Source organism: Protopterus annectens, chromosome 10.part0, assembly GCF_019279795.1.
Source record: "Protopterus annectens isolate FY-2018-M chromosome 10.part0, PAN1.0, whole genome shotgun sequence".
In the NCBI taxonomy this organism is placed as follows: domain Eukaryota; kingdom Metazoa; phylum Chordata; order Ceratodontiformes; family Protopteridae; genus Protopterus; species Protopterus annectens.
This window is the reverse complement of record NC_056744.1, coordinates 1655624589-1655650933: the sequence shown is the minus strand read 5'-3', so window position 1 is coordinate 1655650933 and position 26345 is coordinate 1655624589. Positions and strand designations below refer to the sequence as shown.

Sequence of the window (26345 nt, the reverse complement as noted above, 5' to 3'; positions counted from 1 at the left end):
CCTAGCTGGGGGAGGGGGGGGTGACTGCTTTGTGGTTGGATCTTACCAGGGATGATGACACTGTAGGGATGCTGCAGTGGTTACTCATGTTGGTAAATACCAAGTCCAAGGTATTTTCACCTCTTGTAGGGGTGTCAACCAATTGGTCCAAGGCATTTGCATTGACGAAATCAAGGGATCTCTGGGCATTGTGTTTTGGCATGAGTATTTCTTCCAGTCTGTGGTTGGATAGTTAAAGTCACCCAGGATCAGGGTAAAGAATCTTGATAAATTCAGAGAGGTCTAGATAGGTGGAGTGGGCATCTTGAGTCAGATTTGGAGGCCTGTAACTAGCTATGATTTGAATAGGGGTCTTGTCAGTTGTTAACTGCACCTGGAGTATTTCCTGTGCATCATACTGTTTGACCAGCCTAGAGGTGTGTATGTCTTTTATATATATTGCAACTCCACCTCCTTTTGTTTTGCTGCCCACAGTTTGGGGTCTGAATGAATGATAGGATGAGTAACCTGGTATGGCTGGGGTGCTGTCCACAGCTTTGAACCAGGTTTCTGTGTCTGCACAAATGTCAGCTTCTTCCAGGGTTAAGAATGCTTGCAATGAGTGCAGTTTCATGTTTAGACTCCTAGTGTTTAGTAGCATAACCTTTAATTTATGTTTTGATGAAATTTCCATTTTGGTAGTTTTGACCTCATGGCATTGCCTAAAAAAAGGTGCTATGAGGGAGGCAAGAGCCTTTGCTAGGAGCCTGAAGCCCAAGGGAGTCAGATGCAGGCATCTCTGGCAAAGCATCGTGGCTTGTCAGTCATGTCATCCCAGGCTGTCATCCACTTGGAATGACACCAGAAACTAAGCCAATTTTTAAAGTCAATAATTTTTTGTTTGAATTGAAGGAATATTCTGGGTGACAGTAGAGTGCTGCTTAAGGCTAGGAACATACCTGCCTGGGACACATACTCACATACTGCTTGGGACACAGTGAGCTCGATCATGTCTCTCTTCACATAGTCCAGGGAGGTGCGTCTCAAGTCATTCACTCCAACACGGACTATGACAGAGTCATAAAAGTACCTGTTGAGAGACTTGAGTGCATTGGTGATATGGCAGACTCTGGCACCCAACAAACAACTAACGATGACTTTGTCCTTATCCAGCCTGTTGAGGGGCACATCCATGTGTCTCACAATGGAGTCTCCTATGAGTAATATATTGGGTTTATGTTTAGGCCTTAGTGGTTTTGAGACACAGGTGTGGGAACTATGTGTGGTGTGTGGTGTGGGAGGCAGTAGAGTTTGCGCGTGTTTATGCCTCGGAGGTCTCTTTTGTTTGGGTATGCTTTGGTTGAGGACCTCCGCATACGTGGGGGTGTTTTGTGTAGGTGTGGGTGGTGTTTGAGGGTTTACTATCGAAAGGGTGATCAGACTTTGTTCGAATTCCGTGTGTCCAATCGCCCAATTCGACATGCTAAAAAACAGAAAAAAAATGTTGAAATGCACAACAGTGAATGCTAGTGTGCACTTGCTGTTGTGAATTTCAACATTCTGAATGTAGAGCGCACTGTAGTGGGGGTCGGAAATGTACCCTTTCTCTCACTGTATTGTGATCTTGTAGTTTGTATATATAAGTAGGAGGGGGTGGGTTTTGTTATTCTTAACTGGAAGCGCAGCATTTTCAGTAAAGTCGACATTTCTGAGATGTCGACTTTACCAAAATGCTGCATTCTACATTTCTTGTGTTCCGTGTTTTGATTTCCGATCTTCTGATTTGGACATCTGAACACTCAAACCAAGTTGGTTTGAGGAAATGATAGTAAACCATATTTGAGGTGTATAGGGCAAGCTTCCTCTTTCAAGTTGGTTGCCATTTTCAGTCAAAGAAAATGCTAATGCTTTTGCAGTTAAGTTTTAGAAATTAGGTTTTTGTCTCTTAATGAAGCCTTTTTGCATACTTCAGTATGTTCTTAAATAAACTGAGGTAGCAACAGTTATAGCAAAAAAAAAAATTCAGAATAGCCAAACTTCTTTAGGCTGCTTAGCTCTTCATCTAAGTTTATATGTAGTTTTCTAGCACTATTTAAAGTGTCTGTCTGTATATCAGTTCCCCACAGGGAATAGTTCTCGGAATTACTCTGTAGTTGAAACCATAATTGTCAGAAGTTGCAGAGACAGAGAGAGGGAAACCTCTGAAGCTATGGCTCCAAGTAAAGCTGTAGTGTATCATGAAATTTCCCAATAGGAAGCCAATATGTCTAATGTAAGTAGGACTGTTGAATTCCCCAGATATTAAAGATTGTTAGAAAACAGATAGCTATATGCACTATTCCAGATTTAAAATTATTCCAAGGGCTGACATTCTTCTTCATTTTGTTGTTAATAACCCATGAAATTTAATATAGTTTTAAAATTACAATACACTTTACCAATTTTAACATTAATCCATGCTACCTCATGAACTATATACAGTTTATAGGGGTTCCTATCGCAAAACTGAACGTTGAGAATGCTGAATTCCATGTGTCCAATCGCCCAATTCGACATGCTAAAAAAACAGAAAAAAAATGTTGAAGGCCGAACTTGGTAGTTCGAAGGGTGAAAATGTCAAAGCCACGGAAACCTGAATTCTTTCCCAGGGAAAGAATTTGGTTGCCCATTTCTGCGGCTTCGACATTTTCAGACCAGGTCAAGGTAAGGTATGACGGGGTTTAGGTTATAGGGCCGGATAGGTGAAGCGGGTGTCAGTACGGACTTTAGGGACGACTTAGGTTAGCGCCGGTTGCGGCGCGGTAGACGACTTTAGGGTTAGGGCTCAGTTAAGGATACTGCATAGATAGTGGTGTATGTTAGGTTTAGTGTAGGTTTTGAAGGTGTCTGGTGTGATTGTAAGTTTTTTCGAATGAAGTTTATTTTTCCCTGGAAAAAATTCGGCTGTTTTGTTATGTGTGTGTTTTCGAATTATTTTTTTTTTCCTGGGAAAAAATTGGCTGTTTTGAAGGTTCGATGTTGTCCGAATTCAAGCTTCCAAGTTCGAACTTATGGTGTTCGACATTTTGGAAGTTCAATTTCGTGATATAGGCCCGTTTATAGATATCTTTATGAAAAGGGGTAGTTATGTATGGGTAGCACAGCTTTAATGACAGTGAGGTAGCTACAGTGATTTCAGAGTCATTTAGCATATCCGTATTGTAGAAGTCTCATTTTGAATATACACCTCATTGCAACAGAGAGCACATCCTGTGTCTGTCTTATTTGTTATCTAGTCGGGCACTGCAAATAAATAACGTTATGAGGATCAAAATAAAAAAATTATACCTGATACAGTATGTGTATGTGTAAAGATTGTTAGAAAACAGATAGCTATATGCACTATTCCAGATTTAAAATTATTCCAAGGGCTGACATTCTTCTTCATTTTGTTGTTAATAACCCATGAAATTTAATATAGTTTTAAAATTACAATACACTTTACCAATTTTAACATTAATCCATGCTACCTCATGAACTATATACAGTTTATAGGGGTTCCTATCGCAAAACTGAACGTTGAGAATGCTGAATTCCATGTGTCCAGACTGAGTAAAGAGAAGGTCACAGTAAGCTGCCTGTCAGGCGCTAGAATCCGCCACAACTTACAGCACTCGTGGTCTCTCAACAGCAGGGTGTAAGGCACGACTCAGTCATTGTCCACGCTGGTGTCAACGACCTGAGACGTACCTCCTTGGACTACATGAAAAGGGACATCGAGGAGCTCTCTGATTATGTAGCCCAGGCAGGTATGACCCTGACCTTGAGCAGTATCCTACCTTCACCTAGAATGATGCCACAATACAGTGATAAGATGATCAGCTTTAATAATTGGCTTAAATTCTGGTGTCATTCAAAGGGGATCCAATGTCTGTCTGCCTGGGATGACATGCTGGACAAGCCACGCTGGGGACGGCTTGCACCTGTCACCCTGGGCTTCCGGATATTGGCAAAGGCTCTGCCACCCCATAGTGCCTTTTTAGGCAAGGCTCAAATTCTAAACCTACCACCCTAGAACACCAAAAGGAAAAAACTAAGGGTAATGCTGCTCAATGCCAGAAGTCTCAATCTCAAGATGCACGACCGAGGCCCTTCTCAATATGGAGAACATCGATGTCTGTGCTGTGACAGAAACCTGGTTCAAGGCTCCTGAGAGCACCCCAGCACTAACAGGTTTCACCTCATATCATGCCCGCCCCAAAATCCGGACAACACTAAGAAAGGAGGGGGTGTCCATATTCATAAAGGACACCCACACCTCAAGGTTGGTGGCAACGCATGATGCATCGGAGACCATCCAGGTGCAATTAACCATAGGCAAGACTGCTCTGCAATTTGTAGCATGTTACAGGCCACCCTCTCAAACTCAGGAACCTCACATGGCCTTCCTGAAAACATTGGAGGGATAAATGTATCTCCAAACACCATCATACTAGGTGACTTTAACTACCCTAATATAGACTGGGAACACTACTCAAGCCCGAACACTCTAACCCAAAGATTCCTGGAGTTCATAAACTCAAATGCCATGGAACAACTAGTCACCATCCCCACAAGAGGAGAAAACATACTTGATCTCATCATCACGAACATGGGATCAAAATGTTCAACACCGAAGTATACCCCTCACTGGTGAGATCAGATCATAAACTAATCTCGCTGGAGGTCCTCATCCCGCCCCACCTGAAACAAAAAGACCACAGTGAAAAACTTCTCAAAAGCCGATTTCACACTTCTAAAAACTAGTGTGGTCTCCTTTAAGGCCCCTGAGCCAGTGGTAAACATTACTCAAACCGCTGAATCACTTACAAATGCCTTCTACCAGCACCTACAGGACTGCATGGATCAGGCAATCCCAAACAAAACTAAGACTCTCTGTACCAAAGGCAAGCGTCCAGTCTGGTGGACCCCAGCCATAAACAAGCTCTACAACAAAAGGAGGAAGCTACTACAAGATAGAGCAAAATCCTTGAAAGGTAAGACACCTTTGATCATTATAAGTAAAACTAAGAGCTCTCATAAAATCATCCAAGGCAAATTTTGAGAGAAAAATCGCCAAGGGCTCTAAAGAGAATCATAAGGCCTTCTTTAGCTATGTTAGAAACCTAGGAGGAAACTCCCAGATATGCTCAGAATTAGTTCAAAATGATGTGAAAATTACTGAACCTACACACATTGCCAACATACTGGCTGACAGGTTCAGTGCAAACTTCTCCTTCCCCCAAAAGGAGAGATATCTATTCCAGAGGATTGTAGCCCCCAAACATCTCCAACGCCCAGGTGAGAACTGCCTCACTAAGGCAAAACACAGCATCCATGGGACCGGATGGTGTCCCCGGCTGTGTGCTTCATGAACTCAATGAGGAATTAAACCCACAGTTAGGACAGCTGTTTAATCTTAGCCTCACCTCAGGATCACTCCAAGGAGTGGCGACGCCACTGTGGTCCCACTTCATAAGGGCGGTGCCTCCACAGACCCTGGAAATTACCCCATTAGCTTGACAAGCCTTATCTGCAAAGCCATGGAGAGGATCATAATGGAACTCATAAATAAAGACATAGGGAACTTGCAGACTTTGGATCCAACTCAGTTTGGCTTTGTCAAAGGCAGATCCTGCCTCTTAAACTTGGTTGACTTTTTCGAGACAGTCACCAAGGCCATTGATGAGGGAAAGGCAGTCCATACAGCCTACCTCGACCTGGCAAAGGCCTTCACACAATACCCCACTCAGGTATCATCGAAAAACTCATCAGCTTGAATGTAAACCCATACATCACAAGATGGGTTGCAAACTGGCTAAGTGACAGAACCCACAGGGTCAGAGTTGCTGGAGCCATGTCAGACTCAAAGCCTGTCACAAGTGGTGTCCCACAGGGCTCAGTCCTGGGTCCACTCTTGTTCGCATCTACTTTTCTGAAGTACAAGCAAACACAGGAGGGTTATGGCTGACAAAGTTTGCAGATGACTGCAAACTGGGCCATAGTCGAAAACACATCTGACACAGATATCCTCCAGAAGGGCCTCACAGAAATGGATAACTGGTGCCAGAGCCATGGCCTGAAGTTAAACGCCAAAAATGCATAGTCATACCCTTTGGGAAAAACAAGGCTACCCCTAGCTACCATATAGGTGGCAATCCACTGAGCACAGAAAAGTCATCAGAGATCTGGGGACCCAGGTTGACAGTAGCCTTCGCTTGACACTCATGTTGCTAAAGTAGTTAGGAAAACCTTCTATATCACCCACCTGATCATGAAGGGATTCACATCTAGATCAAGGGAGGTCATCGTCCCCTGTACTCATCACTTATTAGACCTATGATTGAGTACAATGCCCGCTCGAATGTATCTGACCAGACACCTGCTGCAGCTTGAAAGGCCCCAAAAGTTCCTCACCAAAAGGATAAAGGGTCTCAAAAATATGTCTTATGCTGCCCGACTGAAAGAACTCCAGCTCTATTCAGTCTCATACCGCTTGCTCAGAGGTGACCTGTGCCTGACATATAAGGCCATGTCAAACCCAGATTTGATGAATATGCTTCACCTCAAAAATCTAGATCCCTCAGAACCACAAGGGCGGAGACTTAAACCTTGACACGGTTATAAATAGAACGTGCTGGAGGGACAGATTCATCACCCAGAGACTCCTATGCTGTGGAACAAAATCCCGGTACATGTGAGGCAGAGCACCTCTCTGGTCTTGTTCAAGAGGAATCTTGACCAATGGATGGGAGATTGCAGATATACCCCAGGGATTACTTCAGCGCCACTGCTTGACAGAGGCACAGCAAAATGATAGGCATAGTTTTTATTCAAACTAAAGGGGTGGCGAAAGCCACATAACTATGGGCTAGGCTTATAAATGCCCTTGGGCAGATAGCCTAGTATGAACCTATGAACCTATGAACCTATTATTGACATGTTCATGTAGAATACAAGATATAACCTGATTTGCGTTTTCATTCATTCCTCAACTATTGGGTTCAGATTTGATCATCGAATCTGACTTAGCCATTGCTATAGCTTGTGGCCACCTAAAAGCTCTTGATCTCCTCCCTACCCATAATACACCAATCCCTAACATACCTCAAATCTCTTTTTCTGCTTTTGCGAAATAGACATGGTCATCTTGGTTCACGAGCATTTTTTCAGATAAGTGATTTTTTTCCTGGTTTTCTCTCTACCTACATTTTTTCTTATACATAGTGTATTATTTTTATATACCATTGCTGGCATTTTCTTTTCTTTTTTTTCTCATCTTATATTTTTAAGTTTTCTTGCTATACTTTTGGTATAATCTTGTAGACCATTCTTGGTACTATTTTCTTCCCTTTCCCTTATGACCCTTTCTTTAGCTTTAAAAAATCTTCTTTTCTATTCCTTGTTCTTACAAGATGTCTGAAAAAGTCCCTTTGGGTTTAAGAAGCATAAGAAGTGTGGTCATAAGCTTCTGCTCTAAGATGCACATGAACTGTGTGTGTACTGTCTGGGCCCTGTTCACCTGAACGTAGATAGTTCAGTCTGTAAAAATTTCAACCTGCAGGCTATGGAAATTCATAAAAATAAGCTAATATTAAAGGATTTATTACCTACTGTTTTTTTGGAAGCAATTACTGGGGCTCAACGCCCTAAAATTACTTCCCCTAGACCATCTGTATATTCCATTTCATCATCAATGAAACTTCCAAAAAAGAAACAAAGGACAAATACAAAGGTTTCAGTATCAAGGGTGGATCTTGGATCCCCAGGAACTTCTTTGGATCCAATTTGTTGGATCCAAAGGTTCTCCTGAGAAGTCAGTATTCAACATCTATTGACCCGGTGTTGTTTTTGCAAAGACAGCATTCAAAATCTCCTTCTGCAGCCTCCTGTCCTTCTTCCAGGAGTCTCATCAAAGCCAACATGGATAGGATGATGAGGAAATTTCTCTTGGTGCAGATACAGTTGGAGATTCTCCCAGTTCCTACCACTTCTGGTCAGGAAGCCTTGGTCTGCTGTACCCCTCCACTATTGTCTCCTTTTCCAGTCCATCAGTCCATTTCAGAGTCCTTGGATCCAAGTTTGCCAAGATCATCTGGCTCAGATCCAAGGATAAATGTATCCTTAGATCCAAGTATTTCTCTAAGCATTCTGGCTCCAGCGAGTTCGGAGTGGGATGACTCTTGGAGCTGTACAATCCTGGCTGGATCTGAGGTGCTGGAGTTGACACCAGAGTTTTGAGAGCCATCTCTGACCTACAGAGCCTCGGCTTTGGACAGCTTGGCTTCGACCTCTGCCACAGGTGGAATGCACTCAGGAAAGACAGAGCTGAAGTGTGGTTTCTTGTCTCCATTAGCTTCCTTGTCTCTAGGACATTCTGCTTTTGAGGTAATGGAGAGAGTGTTCTCTGCTTCAGCTGGAAGAATGGTCTGTCCCCCCTTAGATCTCCCTTCAGGATCTCATGTGTCTCTGGGCCTTGATCCTCAACATACAACTCCACAGGGACAGCCAGCCTAACCTCTCCAGGCTACCCAGCACAATTTCACCATCTCTTCTGATACTTCCCTGGAACATCCCACCATGGAAGTATCTCAAAAGAGAAAGTGCAAAAGGAGGCACTTAGACTCCCCACAGGAATCTACCATGGAAGATACCACTTTCAACGAAGGACAAGGATCCCCAAGATCACCACCTGAAGATGTCTCATTTGGAGACATTCTAGAGATCCTTAAACTAAGGCATGGTTGCTCCTCCCACAATCCTTCTTCAGAGGAACTGGTATTCCTGGAGACATTTGGATCTGTCTTCTCAACCTCCTGAGTTTCTCTGCCTGCAGATGACCACATTGATTTGTCCTCTAATAGGTGTGGAAGGAGCCTGACTCAGTTGAACCTATGAAGATGGATATAGTGTTGTGGTGAACAAGTTAAGAATAGAACAGTAGGAAAACCAAAAAAACTCCAATTTGAGATACGTCAGGTGATTTATTAAAACACAAAAACATAAGGTGCAAAACTTTTGGAAAATACCCTTCCTAAGAGCAAATTAAGTTAAAACATTTACTCTAGTTTATAAAACAATTCAGATGTAATCACATGACACAGCCAACCAATCAGAGATTATTAAATCCAATTAATGACAAGAACACTAATATATATATATATATATATATATATATATATATATATATATATATATATCTTCTTCTTCTTCTTCTTCTTTTGGCTGCTCCCGTTAGGGGTTGCCACAGCAGATCAACTGTTTCCATTTCTTCCTGTCCTCTGCATCTTGCTCTGTCACACCAACCACCTGCATGTCCTCTCTCACCACATCCATAAACCTTATCTAAGGCCTTCCTCTTTTCCTGTTACCTGGCAGCTTCATCCTTAGCATCTTTTCCCAATATACTCTGCATCCCTCCTCAGCACATGTCCAAACCAACGTAATCTTGCCCCTCTGGCTTTGTCTCCAAACCTTCCAACCTGGGCTGACCCTCTAATATACTTATTCCTAATCTTGTCCATCCTCATCACACCCAGTGCAAATCTTAACATCTTCAACTCTGTGAATTATAGAACACAAATATGTATATATATATATATATATATATATATATATATATATATATATATATATAAATATCTTATAAAAGCATTCACTAGTACAGTAAAATAAAATAAATCAATATTGCATCTCTTTCTTTGTTAAAATAGTCTTAATGCTAATTGCATTATTCATGCCAGGATCTGAATCAGCGTGCAGCCTTAGAATCCAGTTATAGTCACTGATTTCCAAGATATGTTAATGTCTCCCCCTGATGCTTTTATGTACAACATCAATTACTCTGCATTTAAACTCATGATAAGAACCAGATTCTAAAATATGTTTTGCCAGCACATTTGTTTCAATATTTCTATGTATGTCATATTTGTGTTGTGTAATTCAATCCTTTATTCTGCGACTACATTTACCAACATAGACAGAAGGACATCTAGTGCAGCTTCCTAAGTACACTATGTTTGTAGTAATGCATGTGGCATAGCAATTAAAATTGTATTGTTTCCCTGTTCTTGGGTGTATAAAGGTATTGTCAGTAAAAATGTCTCTACAACAATTGCATTTGTAGCAAGGATATGTCCCATGTTTATTATTCATAATGTTATGATGGTTATCAAGTTTAAGGTCCTTATAGCACAATCTCCTTTTTAATTTTTTACAGTTCCTATAAGTAAATCTGGGTTTATCACCCAGTATGTGTTCTAACTCTAGCATGGCTTTTAGGATAGTCCAATTTTTATAAATTATTTGCTTTACCTCATTAGTTCTTCTGCTGTTTGTGATTACATATCTAATTTTATTGTCCTGTACACGTTTCTCAGTATTTGGGTTATAATCTCCAGTTTCCTTAAAGAATGGTCTAGCTGACTGATCCCTGTTACTATTCACTTCATTTATGATTTCTTGTATAGCTGCACCATCATACCCTCTCTCTTCAAATTCTGAAGCCATTTCATTCATTTGTTCCCTGCATTTAGCCTCATTTGTATTAAGTCTACTGACTCTAGTTAGCTGTCCCTTCACAATTCCCTTAAATCATACCTCTCGACCTGGAAACATCAAAAATCTGAACAAAGACCCTTGAAAAATAGGTGCAAATCTGTATGCCAATTAACATAACATTTGAATACATAATTATGTAACCCTTCCCACTCGATGGAATTATGGTATATCAACTTTCAAAAGCAATCTGAAGAACAGACAACCAAAATATGGCCCCAGACCTTGTAGTAAATGTGTAGCAATGATGTTCACTGGGATGGGAGAAGATGATGAATGTTAGGATTTTGTTTTTGGTGACTTGCAGTATGTGGGTTTTGTGGTAAAAGTAGGGCATTTAATGGTACATAATTTTCTAATCTTAACAAAATGTTATAGTTTGCTAGGACCTCCAAACATCATACTCCATGGCCTACTAATCAGTGGCATAGCTAGAGTTTGTGCCACCCAGGACTGTCTTTGAGTTTGTTGCCCCCCTCACAAAATCATGGTCGAATTGGGCCCCCCATATACAGCCCTCCCCCCTTCAGCCATTCTAATGTCCCATTACTTGGCTGTTTCTCTCCATTTACCATAAGCACTAATGTGCATACTGCTTTACTTCTATAATTATTTGGATTTCATTTAAAACTTTTATTTTACATTTTATAGCACAGCCACTAATAGAAATCTGCTAAAAAAAGCAATACAGTCTCACAAGTAAAACAGACTTAGCATTAAAACTTCTCTACCCTTGAAACTCACATTCATTGAAACAGCATTGAAACCCACATTCAAAGAAAATGCATCTGGCCAGTGGTGGATAAAGATTACCTTTGGGCTATTTTCAAAACAATAGGCCTCTTGCACACGAAGCATACATGAGTTCTTTGATACACCTTCCTGACTGTATTAAATTATATTCCTTGTATAATACATCACACATGTTAGAGCGTGTTTAAATTTATTGTTTTGAACATTTTTTCAGTAAGCAATGAAACAAAATGCATGAACCATTAATGACAAAACTGCCCAATTCAGAACATTTCCATCATAAACGTCTACTCAAACCTCTCCAATCCACCACTATCAGTAAATATGCACGGTCTCTGCAGAAGTAAAAGTCATCTAAATAATTCCACATTAAAGAGATCCAGACTGTGACTAATGAAGAGGTTGCTGCTAGCAAACAGCTTTATATTTCATTGTTTCATCTACAAATAAAGTGCCTGTTGCCCTTGAGGAATAAATTGCCTATGTTACATTAAAAAAATGATAAGCTAGCAATATTGCAATAGAGAATGAATGGCAAACTGATAACAGGTTCATAGCTACTAGGTATCTCCGCCAAAGAGGACATTTTCAGGACTGCAGCATCCACCCCATTAAAAGTACAACACAGTACAGTATCAGCAATCCATCTACATACTATGGGAGTAGAACCCACAGCCTTCTGCATCAAAAGCAAGTATTCTACCTGTTGTTCCACTAATACAAACAGACTTGGAATAAGCAGCACTAAACTTCTCACCCCTGAAGAACTATGCAGCACAAGAAATCTGGAAAAAGACAAACTTTATTGTGGGGGGACACAGGCCCAAAACCAACAGGGACACATTTTAAACATTGCTTGTATAATCTTAGAAAAGTTGCTAGAATAAAATGTTGTGTTACCATGTGTTTCCTGAAAGATAGGAAAACTTAAATGGCTATCATTATTTAGTGAATTCAGTTCTCACTGGTTTGCCAGAAAACCACAAATTTTAAGAGGAACGGACCAAAAGTATGAGCCAAACATTACAGACATTCTGTAAAACTTAACTCCTTGAATTACAAGTGGTGGTATGGGTAGATAATTTAGGCTCTTGCTTCTTGTACAGGGTTTGAGTCTGAGTAACCCTAACCACCAGTCACACTTAAGTGGGGCATTTACACACACACACACACACACACACACACACACACACACACACACACACACACACACACACACACACACACACACACACACCTCTGCCAAATAGCAATACATAACAGCTCAGCTCTGCCCATATAGCAATACATAACAGCTCAGCTCTGCCCATATAGCAATACATAAATAAGAATGCATCTGTTACACATAAAATTGCAGGTTATGGTCTTGAGAATGCAGCCATTACACATAAAACGCTCTCGGTTTTGAGAATGCAACCATTACACACATAAAGCTGTAGCCATTACACATAAAATAAGAATACAGCCATTACACATAAAATAAGAATGCAGAATGTGACAGTTACACATAAAACTGCAGCCGTTACACATCAATTAAGAATGCAGCTCTCGCTCTTGAGAATGCAGCTGTTACACATAAAATAAGAATGCAGCTTGAGCCCAAATACATCTCTGCAGCTCTCGTTTCTCATAGCAATATATAAAATAGGAATGCAGCTCTTGGTCTTGAGTCCAAAATACGTCTCTGCTCAAGTAGCAAAACATAAAAGCTCTCGATTCTTATAGCAATATATAAGCATAAAGGAATGCAGCGAGCCTAAAGAAAACCTCAGACACACACTCAGATATAAGATGAGAAGAACGCAGTGAGCCCAAATAGCAATACATAAAATAATCAGACATAAAATAAGAATGCAGTTCTCATTTCAGTGATTTTTTTTTTACCTTGCTTGGATGGGGGAAGAAAGATGTGCTCTGCCTGAATAAGAAGAGGAAAAACCCGCAGACCGGTCCGACTCTACAGCTCTTGACTGCTACAGTTAAATAAGTTTAAATTAAGTATTAAAGAATATCAGTTGAATTCTGACAGTCTGTTTGTCTGCCTTCTGAAGCTGACGTCATTGTGCACACCCTGCACATGATGATGCCAGGAACAAATTTGTCCCCACTCCAAAAAAAAAAAACTTTAAAAAAAAACTGGGAAATTTGGAAATTAAAACAGCCAATTGGGAATTCATGGCACCCCAATATTTTGCCCTCAAAACCAGTATTTACAGAGGAATTCGGTATGGTTAGAGGTATGCCTTAAATAGATGTGGTGCATGCATAGTTTGCCTACGTGTATATCTATTTGTATGTACCGCTCTCTTGTAAACACTTGTATCTATTATTCCTGCATTTTTATCTAATTTTATATCCAAGTAATTAATCTGGTTACTTGAACACACCATTTAAAATCTTAGGATGTATGTTGAATATCATGATATTCCACATATTTAATCAGTCTGGCTTCATCTCCTCTCCAAATCAAAAAGCAGTCATCAACAAAACATTTATATAATAATACAATAGAATTTAATGCACTTCTATTACTATAAATTAATTCATGGAAAGTGCATAACTTTTTTGTGCTGTGCATTATAAAGCTACTAAAATTTTCCAGCTAGTGGAAATATAATCCTCTATAAATTATGGTATTATTACAACACATATACAAGTGCAAATGTTACAGTCTAGAAAATAAAATGTTGATATGTTGCAGATTATGGAAAAGCTAAGAAGGATCACTGTTCTCATATGAATAAATATATCAATCACCAGTAAGTGAGTAGCTAAACTATGTTACCTGCATTCAACAGAATCACAGTGTTTGAACTAAATTAGTCACAAGACTGAGATATACTGAGTGCAGAATTTGGAGACATAACCTAGAAATAAGTATTACACAGATGCATTGTATATTACTGAAGGATTAAGCGCTGTATGGTTGTATGAGTTACAGTTAGAACTACCGTTAAGGATTCTTGGAGTACAAGTTCTCTGTTGTAATATAAATGTATAACTCATGCAGAACTACGGCTGCATTTAAGGAAAGAAAATAACTTAAAATCTATCATTGGTGGGTACTGAGAAAATGATGTTCATGTTCTTTTCTTTATTAATGGCTACATAAACTTAACAGTACCCTAATCAGTTATACTTTAGAGCAGGTTTTCTCTTTCTTGCTCCTGATCCCCAAAACAAATTCCATTTGAACAAATTCCCTTCCCTAATTCTCTATTTGTCCTACAAGCAGTGTTTTATCCTAGTTCACCAAGTAATCGCTTTGTGAACTGGGATTTACTATGGGCCAGCTTACACAAGTGAAGAATACAGAACCATCCTTTCTGTTTAACCAGGTTGCAAAGTTAGTTAATGCTTTTTTAAAAAACATTCTATCTTGTTTCTTTTACCAGTCATAGTTATAAGACATTCACATACTACATGAACTGGTATACTTATAGTTTGAGCAAACACAAAGGCCCATACCTCTCAACTGTCCACATTTTTGCAGAATGTCCAGATTTTTGCCTCATATTTTTGGTCAGTTTCTTATAAAATTTGTGGTTTTCTGCCAATCACTGAGATGATCTGAGGATTGAAGTCACAAATAATGACATACATTTGAATTTCAGACTTCAAATCCTTCAGAAAATGTATGTTAACACAAACCCTGTTACTCTAGCAACTCTGTAAATTTAAAAGTGCAATATTTAAAATCTGTCCCTATTTTTGGGCCTTTGTTCCCCCATTTTGTCAGGCTTTGTCCAGATTTCTTTCACTAAGAGGTTGAGAGGTATGACAAAGGCCCATAGAGACTGAAACATCCTAAGACATTTTCTTTTAACACTTTTTGAAAATGATAAAGCCCAAAGCACCACAGTCATTGTTTAATAACAATTAAATGTAGTGGGAGTATTGATTATAGTGTTATGTTCTCTTCCATTGTATGTTCGATCACTCAGGCTTCACCCTTGTGAGAAAACCCAGCAGTCTTGATTATGCAATACAAAATGCATACACCTTGCATTATTATTATGGTAAACTGACAGTTAACAAGGCAGCTGTTTGTAGTGACAGAAGGAGAAGCAAATGCATATAATCTGATTGGTATCTAAAGGCAGAAACAAGAAAGATGTATAGCCTGAGGTTATAAATAACCACATGGTTAGCATGGAAATCAAAGGAGTGTGCATAGATTTAGCTGGGCAAAGGTTGAACATAAGTATAAAGGATTCATCTGTGTGCCTGTGTCTGTCACAGGCATTATTGAAAAGTTACTTAAGACAGACAGTGTTATAAGGGTAATTAAATAGCTTACATACCGGTGATTACAGAAAAAGGAAGTAAGTTACTCAAAGAGGTAGTGAAAAATTAAGCAGCATACACCTGTGTCTCATATTACCTAAAATACTAAGTGAGAGACATTAAATTACAAGAAGGTGGGCAGTATTAACAGATGTATGAGCAGTGAAAAGGAAAAGTCAAAAACGACCCACATTGGATTATTCATAATATTGTGAAACAATAATTAAGCTTGTGATTTAAACTGGTTGGTTGATGGGAAGTTGCATCAGTTGTATCGTAGCGGAGTACTCCAGGAGAGGATTGGGTGTTCCCTGCATGAGTGACAGGTGACTTCGGTGTGGCAACATTGATAGCTAGACCGTCAATGTCCCCAGCTGTTGTTACACATTAAAATAAAATAGATTATTTATATTATTGGCTAAATTAAATATGTGTATGCCTTCACCCTTTCTTCACAGTATTGCCCTTACAAACTTTGAAAGTTGATAAAATGACAAGTTCTGCATTAGCATGCACTTTCTGAAGGATATAAAGGGTGCTAAACCAGGGCCAGATATTAAATATTTCTCTGATAAGTTTAGGTATTGCATTAGAGTGTATTGCTTTAGCATGGATTTTCTAAATTATACAAAGTCAGAAACTGAAATTTCAGTCATTATTTAGAGACTTTGATCGTTTGCGATTTCCTAGGATTTTAACCATTGCTCTAATAAACTTAGAAAGTTACTAAAATAACAGATTTTGCATCTGCATGCATTTTCTGAAGGATATAATGTATAAAACTCAAATGTCAGTCATTATCTATGTATAAAAGTGCTATGAACTCAGACAAAGGGCCAGATATTAAATATTGCTCTGATAAGTTTAGGTATTGCATTAGAGTGTATTGCTTTAGCATGGATTTTCTAAATTATACAAAGTCAGAAACTGAAATTTCAGTCATTATTTAGAGACTTTGATCGTTGGCGATTTCCTAGGATTTTAACCATTGCTCTAATAAACTTAGAAAGTTACTAAAATAACAGATTTTGCATCTGCATGCATTTTCTGAATGATATAATGTCTAAAATTCAAATGTAAGTCATTATCTCTGTATAAAAGTGCTATGAACTCAGACAAACATGGAATTCATAGAAGTACAATACATATGAAGTAAAGTAGTTTTACTCGTGCATTTAGATTGAAAGTTGCTGATGATGGCGTGGAAACCATTGTTAAATAAAAATCATTGCAGTCCAGCTGTCTTGGCTTTAACATACAAATATAGTGTAATGGGTTCCGTCAATATGTTCGAAGTTTCACTACTTTGAACCCCACTTCACCGAGTCCACTTGTTCGAAGTAGTGAAACTTTGAACATTGACTTCTGCAGTCACACTAGAGCACGAAATGGGAATATTCCCTTTTCCCCGCTGAAGTGCAATCTCGGAGTTGGTATATTTAAGTAGGGGTGTGTGGGGGGTGCAGGGTGGGCTTGCCCCCCTGCAAAAACATGTTTTAGTGTTTTTAATTTTGTTTTGGGTAGCCCAGGGAACTAGACTTCAGCGAAAGTGCACTTTCATTTAAGTGGACTTTCGCTGAAGTGTAGGGTCTACTGCTTAATTTCGGAGAAGTATATTTTCAACGTTAAGCAGTAGACCCAGTGTAATGTAGTGTTTAATGTTTATTATTGTTTACAGCAATATAAAAATCAGTATAATTTAGTACCATTTCAAAATGTTACTTGGCAGTATTAGGACGTTTTATAGACAATCCTGCTGCACTAGGCATTAGGCAGTATTTAGGCAGTATTTGCTAGGCTACATGCTGAGTTTACTACAGTACATCTCACTGGGGGAGGGGGTGATACGCTACAATAAAACATCTGTACGTGACTAAATAAACAGCTGAAAGACAAATTCTGAATAATTTGCAAAACAGTGCATACATGCTGTTGTGATGAAAATATGGCATTTGTTTCATTGTAATAAAACAGTAATTAATCATTTTTAGGTCTCAGAAGTACAGCGTATAGTGTGAGATTCAGTCAGCGGCTATCACTTGGAACACTCCCATTACATCAGTCTACAGAGAGCCTGCAGCATGTGAAAGGTTATGACACCTGTCCTCTCACTCTGGTACAGCAGCTTCACTCAGGACATAACTACAGCAAGAGCTTTGAATGTGGGCAAGTTACACCTCAGTTATGCCACCCATCTGAGAACCTGCACTCATGTGCTGAGCTTGTGAAGGGCTCAGACAAGATCCATCCCTCCCCTGTATCACAGCTTCATTCAGGACATAACAACAAGAATACGTCAGAATATGGCACAAGTCACAAAGCTCACACAAAGAAGAAAGCATACAAATGTGTGGAATGTACTAAGAGTTTCACACGTTTCAGTAATCTTAGAAACCACTGTGCCATTCACACGGGAGAGAAACTGTATAAATGTAGTGAATGCACTAAGTTTTTTACAAGAAATAGCTTACTAAAGCGTCATCAAGTGTGTCACAGTGGCAATAAACCATTTAAATGTGTAGACTGCAGTAGATGCTTTGCACGGCTCTGTACTCTTCAAGAACATTCTGTAATTCACACAGGAAAGAAACCATTTAAATGTATTGAATGTAGTAAGTGTTTCACACGTCGCAGTACTCTTCAACAGCATAGTACCATTCACTCAGGAGAGAAGCCATTCAAATGCAAAGAATGCGGGAAGAGCTTCTCACGTCTCAGTACTCTTCGAGACCATTGTACAACTCACATTGAAGACAAACCACTTAAATGTACTGAATGTAATAAATGCTTCAAACGCCCTGACACTCTTCGCCAGCATCTTGCCATTCACTCAGGAGTGAAAAAGCATAAATGTTCTGAGTGCAGTAAGTGCTTCATTCGTCCCTACAGTCTTCAAAGGCATTCCGCTCTTCACACAGGAGAGAAACTACATAAATGTACTGAATGCAGAAAATGTTTCACACATGTTACGAGTCTTCAATACCATCTTGCTGCTCATAGAGGAGAGAGACCGCACAAATGTGCTGAATGTGGTAAGTGCTTTACACGAAAGAAACTACTACAGTACCACAAAAATTCTCACACAGGAGAGAGACCATATAAGTGTACCAAATGTAGTAAGGGCTTCTCACGTCCAGCTAACCTCCAGAAACATTATGTAGTTCACAAAAAAGGAGAGATGGAATCAGCAAGAGAAGGCAACTAATACTGCTGGAACAGAATTCATCCTCAAGCCTTGGTGACTACCTTCATATGGAGGACCCTAATCTCGCCAAAATTATACTGATATATAGACTGTATTTTATTTATCATGAAGAAAGGTAGATAAAAAAAAATTAAAAAAAATGAGAATAAAAGGTGCCCACTGCTGGCATCTGCACTGGTGTTAGAACTATGAAACAGGTAGTGTAGAAACCAAAGGAAATGGAAGCTTTCCTACCACTGGGCTAGGCCTCACTGTGCCCCCCCCCCCCCCACAGTAGAAGGAAGAACCTGTCTATAAAAACACAACAGGCCATGCAGGAGGCATAAAGACAAAAAAAATATTTGCTTGAGAAAAACTGTTAAAAGCTAAAGATAATAGCTTAAAATCTGTAATTACCTAAATGAAGAAGCATTGGGCTGTCTTGAAAAGGATATGACTGAGAAAGTACTACAAGAAAGAAAAAAAAAAACAAAAAGGGGTTATTAAAATTTATAAAAAAAAAGAAACTTGGACATGGACAAGGAAAACAGAGCTGATCTGGTGCAATATTTATATTTAAAAGAAAGTGATAATAAGTATGAAAAAATGTACCTCCAAAGATAAATATTTGAAGAAAAATGCAAGCATAGATATATGGCTATGGTCAGTTTTATGAAGGCAAGAAGAAGAACACAAAAGGGGAATGCAGTAAACAAGTTCAGTGAAATCTTAACCTAAGTGATAGACTAACTGTGGAGTGAAGGTTTTATTATGGGAACTCTAATACAGGGACTATCACAACATGATGGGTCAGTATGTCCACAATTGGCGGTGCAGCAGAGCAGGATGTATTTGGAAGGGTATAATGCAGGGTAGTGATTTGGGACTTTCCGTAGGAGACTGACATGAAAATCCAGGTAGAACTGCACAGCAAGGGAAAGATCAGGAAATAGAGGAGACACGTTTAGTGAAGAAGAAAGTGGTCTAAAGGCAAACCTGCTTGATTTAATAGAAATTGAGACATATTAAGATAGACTAAATACATTACAGAAAGTGAATAAGGCCCACAGTTTTAGAAGACAAAACAGAGTAATATGATATAATATAAATAGAATACAGTACTGTGCAGCTAAACTAATAGCAGATACAGTGTTACCAAAAAATGCAAAGTGACAAAGGCAATGAAGGAAAAAGTACAATGGAAGGAAAAAGCATTGCTATTAAAATAATAGAGAAAAGGGAATATGCAGAAGTCTTAGATGTGGTAAAAGCAGGACCACAAATTCCAAACAGATTTGGCTTTATTATACAATATCTCTAATAATAAACTAAAAGTATCAGCACAAGCGTGAAAACGTGCAATATATACAATATAGACAAAAATAACAGAAAAGTATAAAACAAACAGTTTATTAATGAACCCAAAAGGCTACATAGAAAATTAAGAAAGAAAGCAAAAATAAATGTAAAACCACATAAAAAAGAAGAAATCAGTACATTTTGGAGAAATCTTACCAACTCCTGTTAAACATAGTAAGGACTCCAAATCAATAGAGTTAAAAAAAAACTCTAATATAGAGGATTTGAAATGTAACAAAGTAATAACTCAAACTGAAACCAACATTAAGAAAGATTCCTAACTGGAAAATCCAAGGTTCAGATACAGTATCCAGCTTTTAGCTAAATGCTAATGCTAAAGTTATTAACATCTGTACGTAATGATTTAGCCCTGAGTAAAAAATATGTATATGCCCTTCCTGAGCAGATAGCAGTCTGGTTAACAGCAATAAAAACAGCCCTCATTAACAACCAACCTGCAAGCCATCCTAAGAACTACACACCAATAATTTGACTTCCAACAGTATATACAAAATCAATGCAGACAGAGCTTATAGTCACTTAGAAAAAAATAATGAAAAAAAATCACATGGAACAAAGGATCATCTATTATTAAACAAAGTTATAACAGGGTGATATGAAAAGTGATTTGACTGAACATTGTAAAGAAAAAGACCAATACAAATGAATGGTGCATATGTATGGCATGGATAGATTAAAAAAATAACAGCATCACCTTTCCTGAATGCTTACAGATTTATAAAATATATTCTATACTGTTAAATTACGTAGCAGTCCCTAAGAAATAGTGACAAACCGCCTTTCAAATGAATGATGATAAAGGGCAAATTAGTATCGCGATGAAGGATATTATAGAGCGATTTTATTATCACTGCTATTTTGGCTTGCTCTTAACCTGTTAAGCTGCTTACTTAATAGACTAAGACTAGACAATGCTTCACTTACAGAAATCAGCCCTGCCCAATGACATCTCATCGACTTTTTATGAATGATTTAAAACCAAATAGCATCAGACAAGCCAGTGAAAGCACAAGCACAAATGGCTTAAGCTTTTTTTTCTGATGATATAAGAAAGACATTTGGCCTTGATGAATGTGCAAAAGCGATGTTTGTAGCAAGAAAACTAAAGTATCAAGACAATATCAACTTGGGATAGGAATATGATATAAAACAACTTGAACAGGATGGGCTGAATAAATATCTGGGAACAGATGAATGAGCAACAGTTAAGCATGAACCCATGAGACCAAAGCTTGGTAAGGAATAATTTGAAGCTTAAAGCCAATATTGAAAATCACTTTGACATCTTGGAAAGTTCAAGATAAGTTACTGTTCCTGTTCTGATTTTGGTGTGATTTACTGGGCCAAAAAACATTGGATCAGTTGGCTCAGAAAACAAGAAAACTACTTCACGCTTGCCGTATGATAAATAAAGAATGCATGTTAATATTATATATCCCTCATTCTGGAGGAGTTATGGTCCTCCTTGAAATTTGTTACATATATAGGTCTGCAGTCATGGGACTGCGTATATATTTGTTGACATCATCAGATCCAAACACAGTTAAAGTTCTAAAATATGAAGAGCACAAACCTAAGATGACATCTTTATTCAGATCAGCATAAGCATCTCAGAAAGGAGTGGGAGTGGAAACCAAAAGTGGACAAAAAGCAAGATATGACAGAAAGATCTAGAAATGAAAGAAAGAATATAAAGAACATGATGAAAACAATAGGAAATAAAACTGGTAATCCCACAATTGTAGTGGCAAGTATAGGAAACTGCTACAACAACCACTTGTTGAGCAAGGTTTGATACATGGAGGAGTGATGACAGATGAATTTAAACCAAAAGATAAAAAGTAATAGCAGCTAAAGATGGTGGATTGTGTACATGATTTTATAATGTCTATAGAAAAAGTGGAGCTACAGAAAAATATAGGTTTTCTAGTACAGAAATAGAAACAGTTACATATCTTGTTTCTGGCTGTGATATATCCATGGCCGAGGGTCTGTATATGCTGCATTCTTTTTTTCTCCCTGAATTCATCCTGACGGCCATTGAAGTGCCTCACATCTATACTAGGTCTAATGGCCACTCCACTATACTTTACAGCCACTCCAGTCTACCCCCAGTCAATTACAGAATTTGATGCCAGGGCCAACATGTATACAAAGGGAGACCTGGGGGGGTCAGTGCTTTCCTGCTGGGTTTTTTTCTAATTTTTTAATCATACGCCATTTCCTCACTGACTTACAAATTGTGGCTGACCTCTGGGGACTTGCTTTGGGCAGACCACATCACCCCCCCCTCCATAATTCCACACTGTGCTACATGGGCAAGCTGTCCTACTCTGATGGCTTAGCACATTACAAATGGCTTCCTGGCTGAGGCCAGGAAGCTGCTATTCTGTGACCTGCCCACACATCATCTTCCTCCTATGATGCGCAAACACATCCTCCCTTCCACTCCATCAGTCACTCAGATTACTAATCAAACTAGGATTAACTTGGCTATAGTCAGGGCTTTATCCATCTGCAAGAGTCTGCATTGCATTGAAGATTGTACAATTACTACAATGTACAGGTAGATAAGAACCACTGAAAATACAAAACACAAAGAAATACTGAAAATGAAAAAGTTCTGATCACATGGCATTGAGGATTTGAAGTGTAATGAATAATAACTTAAGATGAAAACAGCATTGAGAAAGTAGAATCAAGGACACCAGATACTATACTCAAAGAAAAAATGATGAAAGAAACAATTGTTGAAATAGCTGTACCTAGCTATTATAGTGTCCTGTATACTGACAGACTTAAATTAGTAAAATATATGGATATGTGTGCAGAAACTTAAGCAATGTGGAATAAGATTAGCCATATGGTTCCAATAGGAGAAGCAGCCTTAATAAAAAAATAATTTTCAAGCTCACATAAGTATGCTACCAGTCCATATAACTTCAAAAAACTGCAAAAGGAGGTAATTTTGTGCACACTGCAGGTGCTGAGAAGAGCCCACTTGTCAAACAAGAATGACTGAGGCAGTACTAATCTCATGATCTACAATAGTACCCTGACTTATGAATGGGGTGCACTCCTGGAACAGTATTCAGAATCCTATTCAGTTGGAACAATTAGAAAAAGAGGGAGAAATTGAAATGTGTTGAATGCCTCAAGGCATTTTATATAAAATATACACAAATACAAACACTGTCAGAGCTCTCACACAGGGCCTAGACAAAGGTAGGGACCAGATAGAGAGGCCTGGATGGAGAGATAAAACTAGCAAAGAAAAGAAGAATATTGAAATCATCCGCAAGTCATGGTGATTACCTTCATGTGGTGACCCTTGTTTTTACAAAATCTCACCAATGCTGTACTGATTAGGAAAGGTCATGCTACAAGTGGCCTCCTTGTGATATATGAAATATGTAGTCCACAAAAAATAATGCTGATCAATCAGGTAGGAGACACAGAAACAAGAAAGTCAACAGATAAAGGTAGAAAAGAGAACGTGTTGTTAGGTAACATAAAAAAACATGATTTCCACAATGGGCGGCATAGAGCAAAAGTAAAATGAAATTAAAGGAGAGAAAAATACTTGCACTAAAAAACTGTGAAAACCTACAGATAATTTAAATTCATTGTAAAACGAATCAGAAAAAAAGCACACCATTATAAAGAAACTTTAGACAATCTAGAAAAAAAGATGTGCTCAAGGAAGTTCTACAAGAAAAACATAAACAACAGATGCTATTAAAATTCATAAAGAAGTAATGATCCAGGAAAGAAAAAGAGATGTTATATGTGCAATATTTATGCAAAAATGAAAACAGTTCTAATCAACATGACCACTGTAACTTCAAAGATGTTTGAAGATATTGTGATGATTAAGCCTTCTACTGTTTATACCCGAGTTAAAGTGGATTAGAGATAAGTGTGTGTAGTTCATAGGAAATACATGATTTTCCCTGAGGCAGGGAGGAAAGCCATAGTAATTGAGAGCAGCTGATTGGTGGTAGTGTAACTGGAACAACAGAAATGAAGAGTATACATTCCTGGCTAATTAAACTGCAGGAGCCTAAATCCTGAGAAAGAGAGAGAGAGTGAGAAAATTGTTTGGACGTGTGGTGGTGGTCTACAAGGGGGCATTCTCACCTGGATGGTAAGTATGCTAGTGAGAAATCAGAATAGATGTTTACATTGTTACGTTAAACTGTAGTAATTCTCATAAAGTAGATCTGTCCTGTCATCCTAAGATGGAGACAATTGTGGGGACTAAGTATTTGTAAATAAGGTGTTTTTTCTGTAATTGAACTGTATAACCAAACGTGTTGCACTCTTAACTGTTTGTCAAAAACTGGAACTTATGGAGTGACACTAACACTGAACACTGACACTAAACTGTGCTTCTTTTTGAATTGTCTTCCTCTTCCACAATTTAGTAGCAAGAATGTTCCTTTTTATGTTTTGAAAATAAATATTGTTTGATGAATTGTTGGTGCCAGAGGCTGTTTTACTGTTTCATTGATTCAAGTGAGATGCTAATGCTATACACTACATAGGTAAACTTGTTTGTGAATGGCAAACTAAATAAAGAAGAGAATGACAAGACAGAATTGGAGTGTATTCGGAAGCAAACAGTTCACTGACGTATAAAGGCAGTAAATTGAAAATGGGATAGTAGTCCAATTGAGAAGTGAAGGATTAAGTGTTGAGAAACTGATAAAGGCAATATCCCAACATGATATAACATGAGATAAAATCTCAGGAAATGGTACACTAGACAGAGAAAGACAGTTTTACAAAAAATATAACAGAAACTAAAATCTCAAAGCCTTTATCAGGATAATTGGTTGAACATGCAGCCAATATTATAAAACATGGAAAAGAGCAGAAAATTGACAGCAAAAGTAACATTCTTGTACAAGACAACAACGATCAAAGGGAAGAACTGCCTGATCCAACAGAAATCGATAGTTGTATTAAGGATAAAGTGAGAAAGAGACTAGTGAGAGTATATAAGCAAAAGCAATGATAATGTCTCATTTACTGCACTCGTTTATTTTAAGAGAATGATTCAAATGATGTAGCAAATGCAATTCATTGCTGTGCAGCTAAATTAACAGCAGTCATATCACAAAAATGCATAATAAAAGAAAAGAAGAGACCAACTAGAATGCTGCCCTAATAACATTAAAATAAGATTTGAGGTTATATCTCAAATAAACTAAACTACTAGCATGGGAAGGGGAAATATAAACAGAAATCACACAAAACAAGCAATTTATTGATGATCCAAACATTTCTATTGAATTGGGAAAAGAAACAATACTGCTACCACCCAAAAGTGAGGAAATCAGTAATTTATGGAGAAGTATCTACAAAGATCCTATTAAAAACAAATATGGTGAGTAGATAGAAGAAGTAAAAGGAACAAATAAATGCTAACTGAAGAAATAAAGTAACACCCAGTTTACCTGAGATAAAGTTAAGAATCTTTTCTAACTGGAAAACCACAGGTCTAGATGCCATGCCCAGAATCTGACTAGAGGTTTTAACAACTTTGTACACTGATTTATCCATGAGAAAAAATGCTTATATGCAAACCCTGAACTGCCATTAACCTTATCAACATTAGGATAGACAAAACTTTTTAAAGTGAACATATGAAGGGTTCCTAAAGCACAATGTCAATAACTTACCTTCTAATAACAGATAAATTGTATAGCAGAATTGATGCAGGTAGAGTTTACATTCAGATAAAATCTCAATTATGGCAGTAGAACAGAACAGTAGCAGTAATAAAAGGAAATTGTGTGCAACCAATAATCATCTATTACTAAACAATACTTGCAAAAAGGGTGGCATCTATGTAAGTATCACATGGGTAGATTATAAAAAAATCAGATGTGTAAAATATATTACATGTTGATAAATTAGGTAGCAGGTGCTATGAAACAATTCCAAACCAACTTACAGATGAGTAATGAAAAAGGATAATTACAATCCCTAGTATAAACATCCAAAAAGAGATACTCCAGAGTGGCTGTTTTTCACCACTGTTGTTTTGTCTTGTCCTCAGTTCACTAATCTGTTTACTTAACAGACTAAGTTATGACTGAAGCTTGACTTCCAGAATACAACCTTTCCAAAAGGTATTGTACCTCCTTTTTGCAGAATATTTAAAATTATATAACATGGT

At 38.2% G+C, this 26345-nt stretch overlaps 1 protein-coding gene across 1 annotated transcript in view; it reads left to right on the top strand.

The window, feature by feature from the left end:
- Positions 1–24635, top strand: part of LOC122814376 (zinc finger protein 99-like) — a 238728-nt gene extending 214093 nt beyond the window's left edge. Inside the window, exon 9 of the mRNA XM_044086959.1 lies at positions 17586–24635. Coding sequence (XP_043942894.1) covers positions 17586–18799 — 1214 coding nt within the window. The 3' untranslated portion in view covers positions 18800–24635. The remainder of the gene's footprint in view (positions 1–17585) is intronic.
- The last annotated feature ends 1710 nt before the right edge of the window (positions 24636–26345 follow it).